This window comes from Schistocerca nitens, chromosome 3, assembly GCF_023898315.1.
Source record: "Schistocerca nitens isolate TAMUIC-IGC-003100 chromosome 3, iqSchNite1.1, whole genome shotgun sequence".
Taxonomy (NCBI): domain Eukaryota; kingdom Metazoa; phylum Arthropoda; class Insecta; order Orthoptera; family Acrididae; genus Schistocerca; species Schistocerca nitens.
Genome location: NC_064616.1, coordinates 269,729,365 through 269,749,426, shown reverse-complemented (window position 1 = coordinate 269,749,426; position 20,062 = coordinate 269,729,365). Strand labels below are relative to the sequence as shown.

General features: G+C 43.5%; 1 protein-coding gene across 2 annotated transcripts in view; it reads right to left on the bottom strand.

Annotated features, from left to right (window-relative positions):
- The window catches only part of LOC126248235 (cAMP-specific 3',5'-cyclic phosphodiesterase), a 953,544-nt gene that overhangs the window by 322,651 nt on the left and 610,831 nt on the right, over nt 1-20,062 (bottom strand). For both annotated transcript variants that reach the window (XM_049949066.1, XM_049949067.1), the window contains one exon: nt 6,805-6,869. In XM_049949066.1, the coding sequence (XP_049805023.1) occupies nt 6,805-6,869 (65 nt within the window). The remainder of the gene's footprint in view (nt 1-6,804; nt 6,870-20,062) is intronic.

Genomic DNA, 20,062 nt, shown 5'->3' with positions numbered 1-20,062 from the left:
CATTACATAGGCCTAAGAGGAATCCCTTTCCTGGGGATTTTCTGAAGGCCACGTAATCAAGGGAGACAGCAAAATAAGAGACAAGACACTTTATAGTCTCTCGTGACCAGAAATTTTTCTTCAGATCAGATAGTAAATACTGCATTTTGAACATATTCCTGCTTTCCAACGAAAATGTAGTATTGCTCCTGTCCGCGGGTAAAATAACAAGCATCTGCGTCATGAAAACGACAGAGCGCTCACCCACAATACAGTAAAGAGTGGTAACTAACTTCAGGCTCTTTGCTGAACAGCTTCCATTGAACACTGTGAATCAAAATACACTCCTGGAAATTGAAATAAGAACACCGTGAATTCATTGTCCCAGGAAGGGGAAACTTTATTGACACATTCCTGGGGTCAGATACATCACATGATCACACTGACAGAACCACAGGCACATAGACACAGGCAACAGAGCATGCACAATGTCGGCACTAGTACAGCAATGCAGGCTGCTATTCTCCCATGGAGACGATCGTAGAGATGCTGGATGTAGTGCTGTGGAACGGCTTGCCATGCCATTTCCACCTGGCGCCTCAGTTGGACCAGCGTTCGTGCTGGACGTGCAGACCGCGTGAGACGACGCTTCATCCAGTCCCAAACATGCTCAATGGGGGATAGATCCGGAGATCTTGCTGGCCAAGGTAGTTGACTTACACCTTCTAGAGCACGTTGGGTGGCACGGGATACATGCGGACGTGCATTGTCCTGTTGGAACAGCAAGTTCCCTTGCCGGTCTAGGAATGGTAGAACGATGGGTTCGATGACGGTTTGGATGTACCGTGCACTATTCAGTGTCCCCTCGACGATCACCAGTGGTGTACGGCCAGTGTAGGAGATCGCTCCCCACACCATGATGCCGGGTGTTGGCCCTGTGTGCCTCGGTCGTATGCAGTCCTGATTGTGGCGCTCACCTGCACGGCGCCAAACACGCATACGACCATCATTGGCACCAAGGCAGAAGCGACTCTCATCGCTGAAGACGACACGTCTCCATTCGTCCCTCCATTCACGCCTGTCGCGACACCACTGGAGGCGGGCTGCACGATGTTGGGGCGTGAGCGGAAGACGGCCTAACGGTGTGCGGGACCGTAGCCCAGCTTCATGGAGACGGTTGCGAATGGTCCTCGCCGATACCCCAGGAGCAACAGTGTCCCTAATTTGCTGGGAAGTGGCGGTGCGGTCCCCTACGGCACTGCGTAGGATCCTACGGTCTTGGCGTGCATCCGTGCGTCGCTGCGGTCCGGTCCCAGGTCGACGGGCACGTGCACCTTCCGCCGACCACTGGCGACAACATCGATGTACTGTGGAGACCTCACGCCCCACGTGTTGAGCAATTCGGCGGTATGTCCACCCGGCCTCCCGCATGCCCACTATACGCCCTCGCTCAAAGTCCGTCAACTGCACATACGGTTCACGTCCACGCTGTCGCGGCATGCTACCAGTGTTAAAGACTGCGATGGAGCTCCGTATGCCACGGCAAACTGGCTGACACTGACGGCGGCGGTGCACAAATGCTGCGCAGCTAGCGCCATTCGACGGCCAACACCGCGGTTCCTGGTGTGTCCGCTGTGCCGTGCGTGTGATCATTGCTTGTACAGCCCTCTCGCAGTGTCCGGAGCAAGTATGGTGGGTCTGACACACCGGTGTCAATGTGTTCTTTTTTTCCATTTCCAGGAGTGTATTTAGACAATAAATTAAACAAGTGATTAACACATGTAATCATATTGGATGTAACTGTCGCCGTTTTCTGGTTACTGCCGTCAATTACACTCGCAACGACAAGCTACACTTGATCACAGAAACGTTATATTGCCTCGTGACATTTGACATCCCCTTGAACAAATTCTGTGTACTTTGAAGCTATGTATTTGAGGATGAGGGTAAACACACAGAATCAACACTGCAAACGCGTTGCTACCACACCACGATATTACCGCGCTTGGTCTCCTGTGGCCGTTATCGGGAACACGCGGCGACATTGCAATAAACAATTCTTGTGGTGAATAAAGGAAACGCATCGTACTGTGAATGCTCTCAGGACGGTTGTGCATATAATAAAAAATGGTTCAAATGGCTCTGAGCACTATGGGACTCAACGGCTGAGGTCATTAGTCCCCTAGAACTTAGAACTAGTTAAACCTAACTAACCTAAGGACATCACAAACATCCATGCCCGAGGCAGGATTCGAACCTGCGACCGTAGCGGTCTTGCGGTTCCAGACTGCAGCGCCTTTAACCGCACGGCCACTTCGGCCGGCTGTGCATATAATATCAAGTGGTTGAACACGTTCTCGTGATAACTCACGATAAGCCGAACCAAGCATCCTCACTCACAGATGCAATAATATTGTGGTCGACTAATACCTGCTAGTGGTACAATGGAAATATTATGGGGGAGTGTAAGAAAATTTTATAGATGATGGGTCACTGTTCGTGATGTGGGTCTCAAATAGGCGTGTGTCGAGATGGTGAATGCTTGCAGAACAGTATTTACCTGTTGCGGAACTTTGTTTCAGTATATAACTTAATGTTATGAAGAAAGGCTGGGTTATCAACTGGTTATGGCCTTTGTATTGCTAACGTCCTCTAAATGACCATGCGCACTGTGTTCGGTTTCCTCCTTGTAGTCTTGATTATAGCGTGATAAAAATCGTTATTAGATTTTGTTTAGTTAGATTACATTGTTATATCCCCCAACGAGAGAAGTGATTTGTATTCGTGAGTCGAGTTCAGTTCCGGTCTGGTCGTCCTTATTTACATCTTCAATCCTCTTTCGACGCTGATACAGCTTAAGGGGAGCCGGAGGTGGTCAAATCCAAAAAAATACGATTTTTTTTGCTACCGAAAATTAATTGGAACATTCCTCTTTAATGTAAACTTTGAATTATTGTTCTACTCGTCCTAGAAGTGGAGTTATTACCATTTTCCCTCACGCCTGCAGAGGAAATGGGCGGCCGCTGAATGCATCTAACACCCTCTCGTGACTTCCTGGCGAACTGCTTGGGATTTTCTCGGCCTGTTACGCATACAGCGCCGTATGTTACGCATACAGCGAGTGTGCAAGGGTTGTCTACATTGTTTTCTGTGACAAATATTACCCTTATTTCCTTACAGCTTACTCCTATTTTCCTCAGAATTTCGAACATCTTGCTCCATTTAATATTGTCGTACACTTTTGTTCTGGTTACGATGCCACGTTTTAGTAACCGTGTATATAAGAAGAGGAAGAACGTAGGGAAAAGAAAATTAACACTAATACCACGTTGCGATACTACAATGAATAAGAGAGCGGAACATCGTCTCTTTGCTGTTTACCGTTTCGAATTAGTTCAGTTTTGCGCCTGTTGTTGGCAGTATTATACTTCTTGTGTAAAGCGGGTAATATGTAGTATGTACAAGAATCAGGAGGGAACAATAAAACCAATCTTTCATGACTTAGCACAGCCAGAATTGTTACACAAATGTCTACACGGAAAGACGCAGAATCCTAATGAGAGCGTAAACAATTTGATTTGGAAAGTGATTCCTAAAAGGGTGTTTCTAAGCATAAAAACACGGCACTTTGGCATTTATGATACAATAGCAACCTACAACCAAGGGAACAGTGTGAAGTGTGAAGTTCTGAAGGCATTGGAATTTACAGCTGGGGTGAACACTGTACGAGCACTAAGAATTATTGACAGAGAAAGGATAAGAGGAGCAGAAAGAAGAGAAAGGCATATGAAGTATGATGGAACAACAGGCCAGAAAAGAAGACAGAAGAGGAAGCTTTGGGAGGATGAAGAAGAAGACCCTGATAATCCATCCTATAGTGCAGGAATGTATTGAGAAACTTTGATAGCCATTTCCCGTAAATTAGAATTTTTCGAATATAAGGAACATTTTCTCAAAATCCACTCAAGCTAGAGAGATGAAATTTTTATACAACACTCCTAGTGGTCAAACTTACATTGTAACACAGCCATTTGGCAATATGTTCAGTAGTTTCATTTCAATTTAATTATAAAGCAATTATTTGTAAAAAATTTGGGTCATTAATAAAAAAAAAATAATTGGAAGGAAACTAGAAAAGATACTCCAAAATCCCTCTGTCATAACTGCAATACTAAACCACTCTATATGTAAAAAACATTCAAATTTTTCTATTTGGTAGTTTACTCATAAATGTTCCTCAAACTTAGTGATTTTAACATGGGCAGCATAGGAACCTCCGGCTCCCCTTAAGGCTACGAGTGATCCCACATAGAGTGCACCAACGCCTCTATTCTTCTTCCTATCCAAACAGATGAAACATTTTGCAGCTTATACGAGTACTGTAGTCAACTGAAGGTAAATACAGCAACAGAGGAAAAGTTAATAAGCTTCTTAAAATAATTAGTAACGTTTTCTGTGAAACAACTCGATATTAATCTCTGTAAAAAAAACTTATATATCGATTTCTTCACTAAATAGGTTCAACATTGATGTACGGAGGGTGTAGTTCCGGTTGGAGCTGGTGCTGTGATGTTTCTGGGCTGTTTTTTCGGCTAACCATCGGGTAACGTGTACACGAACGGGGATGTCGATTTCAACATTATCGTCGCTCTAGCGTTGCCCCTTATTACACATTCTCATGATGTGTGTGCTGTAGACACTCCCGTCTCCAAGACAACAGCCATTGTCACAGGACTGCACGCCTGCTTTCCTCGTTTGATTCACAATCAGTACCCTCTTACTGCTAGACTGGCCAGCTAAGCTAAGCTAATCTTAAGCCCATGGAAACTATTCGGAAAAACTGGTTAAACGCAGCAGTCAGAGAGCTCAATGGGATCCAATCATCAATGAGTGTCTTCAGCGGGATATGGCATATGTAAGGAATCTTGTCGGCTTTCTTCCTTACTCAGATTAGGTCGTTATCAATGACAGAAGTGATGATAGACAGTATTAGAGTCATGTCTTGTGAGGTGACCAATTTTCTGTCCCCGTGCTTACATTGTTTACAAGAGTAAAATACTTCTGTAATTAAAGGGAAGCCTTTTTCGCCACTGTTCATATTAATCTCTAAATGGGCAGCAATGCCTACGAAAATTATAAATTATCTTAAGTAAGTCATTTTACAGCATTAACGTACTTCATATAAATTGTTTCTGGAACATTTAACTAAACTGATAAGGAACTGATTTATACACTGATACTTATAGTTGGAGGAACTGTAGAACATCGGCAAATTAAGTGACGTGTACAGTTACGTGTGAATGCCGTGTTCCTAAGGGGATTTTCATACTCTGGTTTCATCCGCTCAGTTTCATGCATCAGTAGAGCCACAGTGTGCCAAGGAGGACAAGCTAAATATGAAAGCTACTAAAAACCTTATTTAACATTACTAACTTCATAGCTATGAAACACTTAACGTTTGCTAAGAGAGCCTTCTGGTATACCGAACAACAAAAACAAATCTATCGTGCATAACAAAGAGTAATGTTTGCGGTTGATAAATAAATAAGAAAAAAACATTCTGAGATTTCCAATAAGTATTTAAGTAGTTAGCTTTTCTTTCCAACCTAGTTTACCTAACATAAAACTATTTGCATAAATTTATAGTTTGAGGTACATTCGGGTTCAGGAAACTGCTTTGGTCTCCATATAATTCATATTTTTCAGAAAAAATTGGAACATAGTTTCTCTGATATGTTTGTTACCTTAGGGTATGGACCTGTAGTACCCCACTTAATCAAGAACTTACGTCCTGCGTTACAGTCGTCTGGAACTAAATATAGACTCTTACGTTCCCTCTTCCCTTCCCCACTACGAGTACTGCAAATTCTATGACAACAAAAACTAGTCTCTCAGTACTATGAGGTATAGCTTGGCATATTTAGATCTGATGGTTGACACCTCTTTAGTTACGTTTGAAATAGTCTCAGATCTGATACAGTATCTTAATTTAATACTCGACTGCGACTATGATAAGAACTTTGAACAGTTAGCTAACTGTCTTCAGTCATAGTGCAATCAATAACTGTAAATGACTACTATATGTTTCTTTCTAAATGGACGCATATTCTAGTTACCAATAGAGCGAGATTTATTGAATGAACACAGTTTCATCGTTCGAGTCACCCTATCATGACAGAAGATTACCAAATGTCACTAATCAAAGGTAGCACTTTCGCCCACTTTCATGTCTTGCACTGCTTTATTTTCAAAAGTATATCGACAGGGTCACTTGGTAATATACGACCGGAACTTCTTAGAAACTACAAGGATACAGTCAGTTTTGGAGTCTCGTATGTGTACAGGGTACAATATTTACGAATTTCATACTCTTCTCCCATATAAGACTCTTGAGCTGACATATTTGCCTCTAGTTTCAAGCCTGCCTAAATAAATGTGTTGTTCACTAGGAAATTCATCTTTAAACGTTTCCCTTACAATCTATTGTAACCGAAGAAAATAGGTTGCCCTTAAATAGAGAAAGAACGCAGTACAGGTGGTCAGGGCCAGTGAATCTTGTAGACATTGAGTTGTTACTATTTTTGCGTTTTTCGTTTCATATTGTTTCAGTTTTCAGAGCGTTCAAAAATAGTCGCAAATCTTGTATCACTTTTGCTGAGTATAGACAGATTCCATTTGGATGAAATGTTATATTCGCGTCAGACCTCATAAGGGCTCCGTTTTCATCAGTGAACATCAACTATGCAATTGGAACATAGCAAAACCAATAGAAAAGTAGAATAGTCACCTATGGCGAAGCAGTCACAAATAAGAGATGAATCTTACCTCCAGGAGCCAAATTGCGTGGCTGTGGTGTAGAATTGCCGGGGGCTCCAGATGACCTCCGGGATCTGAAACAAATCGAGAACGCAATATAAATTACCGATCTGCGCAGGAAAACAAGATCTGAAATCTGTGAGAAACATTCTGAGCGTACACGTTCATTTGCCTTCCTACTGAGTTGGAATGGTTAATGAAGATGCCTGTTAATTTAAGGACTCAGCTAATGACTGAAAAATATACCTAAGTCTAAGAAACCCGTCTTCATTGACTTCAGCTACAGCAAAAGTTTTCTATAGTCTCGTTCCAAGCATATAGCAGCTATATAATAAAATATGTAACTGCCAGATGCATGACATGATGCAAATGCAGGTTTGTACGCTCAGTGTTTGTACGAGGGGCATTCAATACGTAAAGCCACTAATTTCTTCCCAGCAGATTTCTTTGGAAAAATGCGGAATTTAATGTGGGACATTGCGGATATTCCCCCTTCAGCCCATATAGTTTCATGAAATGTAAATAGGTTGCGGAGCTATGTGTAACCATCGAAATGGTGTCTGCAACGGATGTGCGTTCCCAGCAGAGAACTGTGTCTGAGTTTCTTTTAGCGGAAAACCAGAGCACGGCAAATATTCATACGCGCTTGCGGTATGCCTACGGAGACCAAACAGTGAACAAAATCTCGGTGAGTCGTTGGACGAGATGTCTGTTATCCTCTCAACAAAATCAAGCAAACCTGTCCGAACTCCCGCGCGAAGACCGTTTGCACAAAGCTGTAATTCCTGTAATATTAGAATTTGAGGACACTCTCATTCGAGGTGATCAACTGATCGCAATCAAACACCTCGCTGCACAGCTGGACGTCTTTGTTGTTAGTGATGATACACTTGTCGATCAGTTCGCGTACTCAAAGGCGCGATGCCCGACGGGTTCCTCGCCGCGTAACAGAAGACCACCAAATGCAACGAAGGATCATCTGTACGGAATTGGTTGCGCTTTTCGAGGCTGAGCGTGACAATTTTTTGTCGAACATCGTCACAGGCGATGCAACACGAGTACATCACACCAAATCGTAAACAAAACGACAATCCGTGGAGTGGCACCACACCGCCTCTCACCTTCGACCTCCCTCTATTTGGACCAATGAAGGATACACTCTACGCCCTACGGGAAGCAGTACATGGATGAGGGGGAGGTTACTGATGCAGTAAGACGTTAGTTCCGACATCGACGAGAAGAGTGGTAGCATGCGGGCACACAGTCCTTCCCATAAGGTGGCGTAAGGCCGTCGCATTGAACGAAGATTATCTTGAAAAAATGGGGTTTTGTAGCCAAAAGAGTGGGGAATAATATGGTGAATAAAACCAACCTGCTTTCAGAAATAATGTGTTGAATTACTTATTGAACGTCCCTCGTAGTTTCACAGAACCCCACGTGATAATGGTCATACGGCCGAAATTGCATTAGTACATTTTACCGTCAATAGAGACAATTTAAAAATCCTAGATGACTGTGAATTCTAGGCATGAGAAGTCACTGTACACCAGTCTCTACCAACTCTTTATAAAATCAACAAGGTTGAATATAAGGTTCTAGTGAATTATTCTCGACACAGCTGTGCCAGACAGTTTTTTCTTTTTAATTGAGATGTGCAGTAATTGCTGCTGTAGTCCCGTTGAAGGTCGAGGTACATTATTCATCATTTTTCCGTATGTGGCCTTCATCCACGAAGTAAGAGTGTGGAAGATCTGCAAAACAGATGCAATTTCAGACACGGCCATACTATTAACGAGTACGTAAATGTTTAAATATGCAACAATTTGTGTTAGCTTGAACGGCGATCAGAATGCATTGCGTTGCCAACACGTGACCATGTTATCCGGCCTGACAAGTGCATAAAGGGCACGTCGGATGAAGCGTCTTCCTCTGCAGCTAACAAAAGAACAATTGAAAGGAATATTTATTTAGACAGGTAAACTCTTTCTGCAGAGTTTGAACATCATTTAATTAATTGTTTTCCAGAGTGTTACAGCACTAGGTATATGTTTTAGCCGGCCGAAGGGGCCGTGCGGTTAAAGGCGCTGCAGTCTGGAACCGCAAGACCGCTACGGTCGCAGGTTCGAATCCTGCCTCGGGCATGGCTGTTTGTGATGTCCTTAGGTTAGTTAGGTTTAACTAGTTCTAAGTTCTAGGGGACTAATGACCTCAGCAGTTGAGTCCCATAGTGCTCAGAGCCATTTGAACCATTTTTATATGTTTTAAAATAGCACATTTTTTCCCCAACATATAACTGATTTAGTTTAACCAAATCCTCAGGAATGGGACGCATGGCCGGCCAATTTGACACCAGTGGATTTCATTTTGTGGGACTATCTAAAGAATCATGTTAATGTCACCGAACCCACAACACCAGATGACTTCAAACAGCGCATCGAGGAGACTTGTCACTCAGTGACATCAGTAACTTTACATCGCGTCCAAATATCGTACGGAAGGCGAATCCAATTGTTTCTTCTAGGAAAACGGGCTTGAACTTAAATGAAGATTCCGACGAACAGAAAGCTCATCTGAACACAGCCAAATATGTACAGCATGCTGCATATACTCCTAAAACTTTGAACGTTTCTAGTTTCCTAATTAAATCGACATAGATTTTATTTAAATTTATTTGTACACAATTTGTTTAATCCGTCAGCTAAATGATAGAAAAAATAGTGCTATATTTAAAGAAAATTATAAATCGTTGCTGCAGCTGTCTGGAAAATAACTAAATAAACTACACTACTGGCCATTAAAATTGCTACAACACAAACATGACGTGCCACAGACGCGAAATTTAACCGTCAGGAAGAAGATGCTGTGATATGCAAATGATTAGCTTTTCAGAGCATTCACACAAGGTTGGTGCCGGTGGCGACACCCACAACGTGCTGACATGAGGAAAGTTTCCAACCGATTTCTCATACACAAACAGCAGTTGACCAGCGTTTCCTGGTGAAACGTCGTTGTGATGCCTCGTGTAAGGAGGAGAAATGCGTACCATCACGTTTCCGACTTTGATAAAGGTTGGATTGTAGCCTATCGCGATTGCGGTTTATCGTATCGCGAGATTGCTGCTCGCGTTGGTCAAGATCCAATGACTGTTAGCAGAATATGGACTCGGTTGGTTCAGGAGGGTAATACGGGACGCCGTGCTGGATCCCAACGGCCTCGTATCAGTAGCAGTCGAGATAACAGGCATCTTATCCGCATGGCTGTAACGGATCGTGCAGCGACGTCGCGATCCCTGAGTCAACAGATGGGGACGTTTGCAAGACAACAACCATCTGCACGAACAGTTCGACGACGATTGCAGCAGCATGGACTATCAGCTCGGAGACCATGGCTGCGATTACCCTTGACGCTGCATCACAAACAGGAGCGCCTGCGATGGTGTACTCAACGACGAACCTGGGTGCACGAATGGCGAAACGTCATTTTTTCGGATGAATCCATGTTCTGTTTACAGTATCATGATGGTCGCATCCGTGTTCGGCGACATCGCAGTGAACGCACATTGGAAGCGTGGTTCAAATGGCTCTGAGCACTATGGGACTCAACTGCTGAGGTCATTAGTCCCCTAGAACTTAGAACTAGTTAAACCTAACTAACCTAAGGACATCACAAACATCCATGCCCGGGGCAGGATTCGAACCTGCGACCGTAGCGGTCTTGCGGATCTAGACTGCAGCGCCTTTAACCGCACGGCCACTTCGGCCGGCCATTGGAAGCGTGTATTCGTCGTCGCCATACTGGCGTATCACCCGGCGTGATGATATGGGGTGCCATTGGTTACTCGTCTCGGTCACCTCTTGTTCGCACTGACTGCACTTTGAACAGTGGACGTTACATTTCAGATGTGTTACGACCCGTGGCTCTACCCTTCATTCGATCCCTGCGAAACCCTACATTTCAGCAGGATAATGCACGACCGCATGTTGCAGTTCCTGTACGGGCCTTTCTGGATACCGAAAATGTTCGACTGCTGCCCTGGCCAGCACATTCTCCAGATCTCTCACCAATTGAAAACGTCTGGTCAATGGTGGCCGAACAACTGGCTCATCACAATACGTCAGTCACTACTCTTGATGAACTGTGGTATCGTGTTGAAGCAGCATGGGCAGCTGTACCTGTACACGCCATCCAAGCTCTATTTGACTCAACACCCAGGCGTATCAAGGCCGTTATTACGGCCAGAGGTGATTGTTCTGGGTACTGATTTCTCAGGATCTGTGCACCCAAATTGCGTGAAAATGTAATCACATGTCATTTCTAGTATAATATATTTGTCCAATGAATACCCGTTTATCATCTGCATTTCTTCTTGGTGTATAATTTTAATTGCCACTAGTGTATATTCATAGCTAAGAGGAAAGAATAAAACTTTTTACGTTTATCTATCTAAATAAATTCTTCCTTCACTTATTATTTTGTAAACTGAAGAGAAAAACATCTTAACTGTAAAACGCTTTATGGCTTAGTGCCATGATAGATGGTTGATTGGTGAGCGCTATGGAGAACAGCGGAGAATGCTGCTTGCTTGTGAAAAGCGAGGTTACCAGCACTAGACACACATGCATTCGACACTTATACATCTACGCCCATACTACGCAGGCCACGTGGCGGTGCTTGGTGGAGGGTACCTTGTACTATTGCTAGTAATTCTCTTTCCTGCCACAGTCACATATGGAACGACGGGAAACGCCTCTCTCTAAGCTTTCGTACGAGTCCTGCCTTACCTTGTCTTCGCAGTACTTACGCGGGATGTACCGGGTCATCAAAAAGTCAGTATAAATTTGAAAACTGAATAAATCACGGAATAATGTAGATAGAGAGGTAAGAATTGACACACATGCTTGGAATGACATGGGGTTTTATTAGAACCAAAAATATACAAAGGTCCAAAAAATGACCTTTAGATGTCGCTTCATCTGATCAGAATAGCAATAATTAGCATAACAAAGTAAGACATAGCAAGGATGATGTTCTTTACAGGAAATGCTCAACATGTCCACCATCATTCCTCTACAATAGCTGTAGTCGAGGAATAATGTTGTGAACAGCACTGTAAAGCATGTCCGGAGTTACGGTGAGGCAATGGCGTCGGATGTTGTCTTTCACCGTCCCTAGAGCTGTCCGTCGATCACGATACACTTGCGACTTCAGGTAAACCCCAAAGCCAATAATCGCACGGACTGAGGTCTGCGGACCTGGGAGGCCAAGCATGACGAAAGTGGCGGCTGAGCACACGATCATCACCAAACGACTCGCGCAAGAGATCTTTCACGCGTCTAGCAATACTTTGTTTTATTTTTGGTTCTAATAAAACCCCATGTCATTCCAAGCATGTGTGTCAATTTTTACCTCTCTATCTACATTATTCCGTGGTTTATTAAGTTTTCAAATTTATACTGACTTTTTGATCACCCGGTACTTTGGCGGCAGTAGGATCGTTCTGCAGTCTGCCCTCTAAACTTTCTCAATAGGGTTTTGTGAGATAGAACATTGTCTTTCTTTTCACGGATTCCCAACTGAATTCACATAGTATTTCCACAATACTTCCGCACTGACAGGACCTACCGGTAATAAATCTAGCAGTACGCCTCTGAATTGCTTCGAGGTCTTCCTTTAATCCGATCTGGTAATGATTCCAAACACTCGAGCACTGCTCAAGAGTGAGTCACAAAAGTGTTCTGTATGCCGTCTCCTTTATAGGTGAGCTGCGTTTTCCTAGAGTTCTCCCAATAAACAGAAGTCAACCATTCGCCTTTTCTACAACCGACGTTACATGTTCGTTCTGTTTCATATCGCTGTTCATGGTTAAGCCTAGGTATTTAATCAACGTGACCGTGTTCGAAAATTATGGGGAAGTTTTTCCTACTCGTCTGCCTTAGTTTAAATTTTTGAATATTTAGAGAAGGCTGCCATTCATCACGCCACATACTAATTCTGTCCAAGACATCACCGTCCCAGGGCAACGCGTTGGGTTGTATTAATTAAGAAGTCTTCAAAAAAATAGTTCAAATGGCTCTGATCACTATGGGACTTAACTTCTGAGGTCACCAGTGCCCTAGAACTTAGAACTACTTAAACCTAACTAACCTAAGGACATCACACACATCCGTTCCCGAGGCAGGATTCGAACCTGCGGCCGTAGCGGTCGTGCGGTTCCAGACTGCAGCGCCTAGAACCGCTCGGCCACACTGGCCGGCAAGAAGTCTTCTAGCCACCCAAATGTCTGAAAATGTTTTCCATACGCTCGGAACTTTGTTAGCAGTCTGCAGTGTAGCACAGAGTCAAATACTTTCTGGAAATTTAAGATTATGGAAGGAAACTTCCCATTGTCCTTCGTCCATGCTTCGGAGAATATGGTGCGAGAAAAGGGCAAGCTGAGTTTCGCGAGAGCTATGCTTTCTAAATCCGTGGACCTAAGTTTTTCTGTCTCAAGGAAATTTATGATATTCGAACGTAGAATACGCTCAAAAATTCTGCAGCAAACCGATGTTACGGTGGTACGGATATTAGTCTGTAATTTTGCCGGTCCTTTCTTTCGCACTTCTTATGAGGGTGAGTCAATTGTTATCCGCTAAGTAATTATAAAATTTTATTGTAAACATATAGGAAACTTACAAGATCATCATTTTTCGACATAGTCTCCTTGCGTTTCAACGCACTTGGTCCATCGTTGTACTAGCTTCCTGATGCCTTCATAAAAAAAGGTTCTCGGTTGAGCTGCGAGCCAGGAATGCACCGCTTCTTTCACTGCTTTGTCCGAGGCAAATCGACGGCCGGTTAATGCCTGTTTGAGTGGACCAAACTAGTGATAGTCAGAAGGGGCAAGATCGGGGCTATATGGAGGATGATCCAGTACTTCAAATTTGAATTTCTGGAGCGTTTCAGCAGTGTGGGCACAGCATGCGGACGAACATTGTCGTGCAACAACAAAACACCTTTTGACAGCAATCCTCGGCGCTTGCTTCGAATTGCAGGCTTTAGCCTGGCAGTAAGCATATCACTGTAACGTACGCTGTTTATTGCTGTGCCCCTTTCCCCATAATGATCCAGTACTGGATCTTGTGCGTACCAAAATATCGTAAGCATCTGTTTTCCTGCGGACGGTTGGGTCTTGAACTTTTTCTTGCACGGCGAATTTGGATGTTTCCATTCCATACTCTGCCGTTTACTCTCCGGCTCGTAATGATGGATCCATGTTTCGTCACCAGTAATGATCCTGTGTAAGAAGTTGTCCCCTTCGTTACCATAGCGATCCAAATGTTTTTTGCCGATGTCCAAGCGCGTTTGTTTATGCAACTGTGTGAGTTGGTTTTGGACCCATCTTGCACAAACTTTATGAAACCCAAGTCTGTTGTGGATGATTTCGCAGGCAGAACTGTGACTAATTTGCAGACGATGTGCCACTTCGTCAACAGTTAATCGTCTGTCTAAGAGAATCATTTACGTGAAAGTTCAATGATTTCTTAATTTGTGGCGGTAAACGGTCGTCCGGCTCCATCGTGCGTAACACTTCTGCGAACATTTCGGAATTTTTCAATCCATTCGTAGACACTCCGTTGTCACAAAACACTGTTCCCGTACTGCACCGAAAGTCTTCGATGAATTTCGGCACCTGATACTCCTTCCGACCACAAAAAACGGATCTCTGAACGTTGCTCTTCTTTGGTGCAAATACACAGCGGAGCAGCCATGATTAACAGCACAGCAGCGATAACGAAACTAACCTAGCAGCTTGAAAATTGCAAACATATAACAACAAATAAACAAAGCATGTGTCATCAAAGTAAAACGACAGTACTAACAGAACAAACAAAAATGTAATTAAATTGCGGATAATAATTGACTTACCCTCGTATATACGAGAATCACCAGCGCTTGGGACTTGCCGCTGGGCGTGATATGCGCGATGAATGCAAGCGAAGTATGAGGTCAATGCCGAACAGTATCCGTTAAACTAAACTGGGATTCCATTTGCACCTGGCGACTTCTTTCTTTTTACTCTTTCAGCAGCTTTTCAACTCCAGGGGTGCCTTGTTGCAACGTCAGTGTGATCCACAAGTAATTTAAAAGAAGCCTGCCATTCTTCGATATAATTTAAAATGGATATCATTGTTGGTATGCACGTGGCTAGCTGTCTAGCTGGTCGAAGTGTGCAATATCCTGGTATGTGGGACGTCGAGACGCGCCAGTGGCCTAGTCTTGGAAAGAACGAGAAAGTGAGGAAAATCACACATGTAGTTAAGGTTATAGTCGACCAAGACTGAGCGCAGAAAGAGAAGACTGTATCGTGCGCCATGGACGTCGTGCTCACATCACACTACATCTTCCGTTCGGGCACTAACAATGGACTCAGTACAGCACCTCGAGTCATCCTGCACCACTGGCAAGAGAAACAGCAACCGGAAGTCTGAATAGCCTTCCCACGTATAGGTTGCCGTTAACAAAACGACACAGACGGCTGTGTTTGGAGTGGTACCCTACCATGAAAGTATGTATTGCTAAGGATGGGCGTCACAACATTTTTAACGAGTCTCGTTTTTGCGTTATCTCGACTGTGAGTATGGCGGCGCCAGTTCGACAGGATACATTCTGCCCTTGTGTTGTATGCAGCCACACCAGTCTTCACCCCCAAGAATCATTGTGGGGAGCTATCGAGCATAACTTAAGGCCTCCATCGAAGTGATTCATGGAAGTCTAACGGCACAGCTGTATCTCCCAGGCATCATGGGTCCTCATCTGTTACTTCGAACGAGACACTATCCTGGTTCCATCTTTCAAGAGTACGACGCTTGGCCATTCACGGCTCGCGTGTCTATCAACTGCCTGGAGAATGCTAATATACAGGTTCTCACATCAAATTCTCACCTGTGACAATATCTGGGATACTGAGGGCATGTTACAAATGACACACTTCGTAACAGGCTCAATGCACCCACACACAAGGAGGCACTACACGTGTAGATGGAATTTGTAACCACAGCTCGACATCCTACATAATGGCTCTGGTGAGGAGTTTGTGGCCGGACTTGCATTCTGATATCAAATAGACAATTCACAGAAACAAGTGCCGAATGTGGTCGAGTGTTGTCTTTTTGAAAGACGACCCTCCATTTTCTCGCAGGAGGTGATATATGCTGCTTCAGAAGATGATATACACTATGTGATCAAAAGTATCCGGACACCCCAAAAACATACGTTTTCATATTACACTTGGCTTGGTCATAAGTAAGCAACAAACAAAATATACGATCAACACCAGAAACAAATCAATGTGGAGAGGCATTGAGCAGTTTGAGGGTTTGAAAGAGTACATCACTTTCAGTATTTGGGGCGAATGGTTACGGAAGATAATTCGGTACCAACAGAGGTAAAGGCAAGAATAGCTGCAGCTAAGAGGTGCTGTTACAGCTTCTTTAAAATGTTGCAAATCTCCAACGTTTCAAATCAGCTGAAGACGAGAATTTGCGAAAATATTATAAACCAGTTTTAATGTATGAGTCAGAAATGCGGACAGCAACACAACAAATCTTTGGATGTTCATCCTTGTAATGGACGGCTACAAGGACTTGGACCATTCAATATGAAATGAAAATTAAAACATCTGCAACCGTCACTTTTCCGGTTAATTTATTTACACAACCTGTTTCGGTGATCCATCACACCACCTTCAGGCCAACTGACCAACGTAAATTGGGAGTAATCCAATCTCTTCGTGCATTCTTAACGGGAGCCAATATTACTGTCGTCGGTTGATGAATGAAGGGATAGTGTCGTGTAAACCAGATATCTACGGACACCGGTTATAGAATATTGGCTCCTGTTATGACTGCACATGACATCAGATTCCTCCCAATTTACAATGGTCAAGGCGCCTGAAGATGGTGTAAGGGAACACAGAAACTGGTTGCATAAATAAAGTAAGTGAAAGAGTGATGGTTGCAGGTGTTTGAATTTTCGTTTCAATAATGCAAGTCAAAAATGCCTTGGATGCATTGGAGCGCAAGCTATATGGGACAGTAAAAGAAAACGGTGCTTGGAGTGTTAGGACCAACGGAGAACTGCATGAACTCTATAAAAATCCACCAATCACCGTAAATGTAAAGGCACGAAGGTTTCAGTGATAGAGCCAAAGAAGGTGCTAACTGCAAAGCTACAGCGTAGCAGCTCAGTGGGGAGACCACAATTGCGATGTCTGGATGATGTAGAGAAGGATCTGAGAAACTTAGACGTAGCCTACGGATATGAAGTAGACAGACTGACGAAGTCGACAGAGGGTTCGAGGAGACAAAAGGTCGGCAAGAACCGGGACATTGATGGGCTGTACGCCGGAAAAGAAGGAAAAACTTGCGTAAACTTTTCAGTGGGTCTGGTGATAAGCTCTTTGAAGTTGAACGCACGGTTCCGACATGAATCTAAAAATGAAATAAATCACTAGCCCTCGCTTGACGTCTGACTGTCGCTATGGAAATACTTGAACTAGTGTCAGACACACACATTTCCACTGGCCGAATGTGCCGACATGATAGTTCCTTACAAGATTTGTGTGGAAATATTCTTACTGCTGGGAAAAAATTGCACTCTTTCCTAATTGCGAGGTTCGAAATTCAAGGATAATTACTCGTGTTTTTCGAGAAACTACCATACAGTTGGCCGGATTTCCAGTACACAAATTTCTTCTGAACGTGTTACTGAACATATGTGATCGAATTAATAACATTTACTCACTTCTCAGAACTTGGCCTTACAAACGCGCATACGAATAATTTTAACATCTCCTGACGTTTCACGTAAATATGGCGAACCTTACACGAAGAAGGGTATAATTTCTTCATCGTAAGCGAGTTAAACACTTCAAAGCAAGCGATGTAGCTTGCACATTGTAATTTTTGTAGATCGAAAATGTTAACTACCGATTAATTCCATTCGTAGTGTTTAATGTGGAAGCTACGTTCATTCGTGACGGCAACACCACCACACACATAACGCAGACACACTGCTTTTAGGGAGACATTTTCAAGATGACTTCTTTCAAAGTGAGTGGTGCAATGTCCTCGATAATTAGGTCTGTACTACTGGGAAACACCTAGAAAATGAGTCGCTACTGATAATGGAAGAAATTACATTACTTTTAAGGTCGTAGTTGTTCTTTCATAACGAGGCAACGTACGTACTATTCTTCAAGCAACACGTTAGTGCAGCATATATGCAGGCCTACGGTGTGATCACACAGGACAGTGACGGATGTCAGTCACTGCGAAGAGGTGGTAAACAAACTGGAGAAGTTGTGAAGGGGCAGATATATTGGTCCCCGAGAATGGATTTGTCATAGCGTGAGGTTTTAGCTCATAGGGACCACTCTGATACCTCAGTCATGGGTGTGTAGAAGGTCCCCCGCAGAGACAAAAGAACACCTCACCGCGCTTTGTGCCTACGTTAAGGGATGGCCACCAACCTGTCATTATGGCCGTGAACGACCGAGGAGCTTCGCCCAATTTCTTGGCTCGGCGATGGAGCACAAGGAGTGATGTGCAGCTGCATGGGTCGTCTGTTCACTGCGGACTCGACTGATACTACAGATGTCATCCCGTAAGTTTGCGCTATCCGGAAACTACTGACACCTGAGAATTCTGTAGATTCTTTCGTTGACGTGGTGAGTAGGCAAACGTAGTGCATGTTCAGAGGAGTCCCGCTTCAATCTGTTCTGAAGTAATGAACGTGTTGCTTTAGACCGCGCTCTGGATGGCTGCATTTTTGGGAGCCAAGCTACAAAAGGTCCCACGATTTAGATAGTTTCAGTGTCACATCAGAAATTATATTAAGACAGGCTATAAAAAATGACAATAATCCGGAAGATATTCATTTTCTAGGGTCTAGCCAGAAAACGACGGGAAAACACCAAGAACTCGAGACTCACTGAGATTGCGTGTCTGCTTTGCGCCAGTCTTCATTTACGAACAGAAAAATTATTCTATGACATTCCTCTTTGCTGATGATCAAATTGTGATTGGTGATAGCGGGAACACACTGCAGACAGCCGCTCATATTTTGTCTACAACAGCTAAATTACACTATGTGTTAGTATCTTCAAAGAAAAACCGAGGCGTTGTCTTCAGGGACCAGGAGCCGATTCCCAGCAAAACAATAATAAATGACATGAAAATAGAAAGAGTAAACTCTTTCATTTTCATAGGAAGTACTGTCTCATTTACGATAGAAATGGACATATAAAAGAAGCTAGAACAATTTCACTACTCTAACCGAACATCTATAGAACTATCAGACCTAAAGCAAGAAATGAAATTCGAATAAAGTTCTACAAAACGATGTCAGTAGCGCCCATAACATACTGAAGTGCGTCGTGGACTGTAACGAAAAGAAATGTACGAAGAATAAAAGTATTGGAGAAACGATTCCTAACAAGTACAGCTGGGTACACACCATCCAACAGGAGGAAGAATGCTGACATCAGAGAGGAAATCGGAGTGAAAAGCTTAATAAGCAGATTAAGGAATATGTCACAAAAATGGAAGAAGATAGAATACCAAAATTAATTATTAGCCGGCGTGCAGAAGATGATCTGGAATATCGAATAGCACGTGGAAAGATCAATAATTTCAACTCAGAGGGAATAACAGGCAGATGCCTAGTATATACACGAAGAAGAAGAAGAAGAAGAAGAAGAAGAAAACAAATACTCTCTTAAACAGGCACGAATGCAAAATCTCATCAGTACCTGCAGTGGAGACCGTTATAGTGATAGCCGGCCGCTGTGGCCGAGTGGTTCTAGGCGCTTCAGTCTGGAAGCGCGCTGCTGCTACGGTCGCAGGTTCGAATTCTGCCTCGGGCATGGATGTGTGTGATGTCCTTAGGTTGGTTAGGTTTAAGTAGTTCTAAGTCTAGGGGACTGATGACCTCAGATGTAAAGTCCCATAGTGCTTAGAGCCATTTGGACCATTTTCAGAGTGATATACCGGGAATGATAGTCGGGATTGGTAGTCTAGTGGTAAACTATATACCTAGAAACTTTAAGGTCGCTGGATCGAATCCCGATCAGACGTAAAAATTTTTCAGTCTGCCTTTACCGTATCCTTCACTTCTATGGGATGTTCAACTATGCCAGGAATGACATGAGGTTCGGATTCGCGGTTAAACTGTAGGTCTCATTCCTCCAGTAAGAATACTGGGGTAGGTTAAGGACACACAAGTTCCC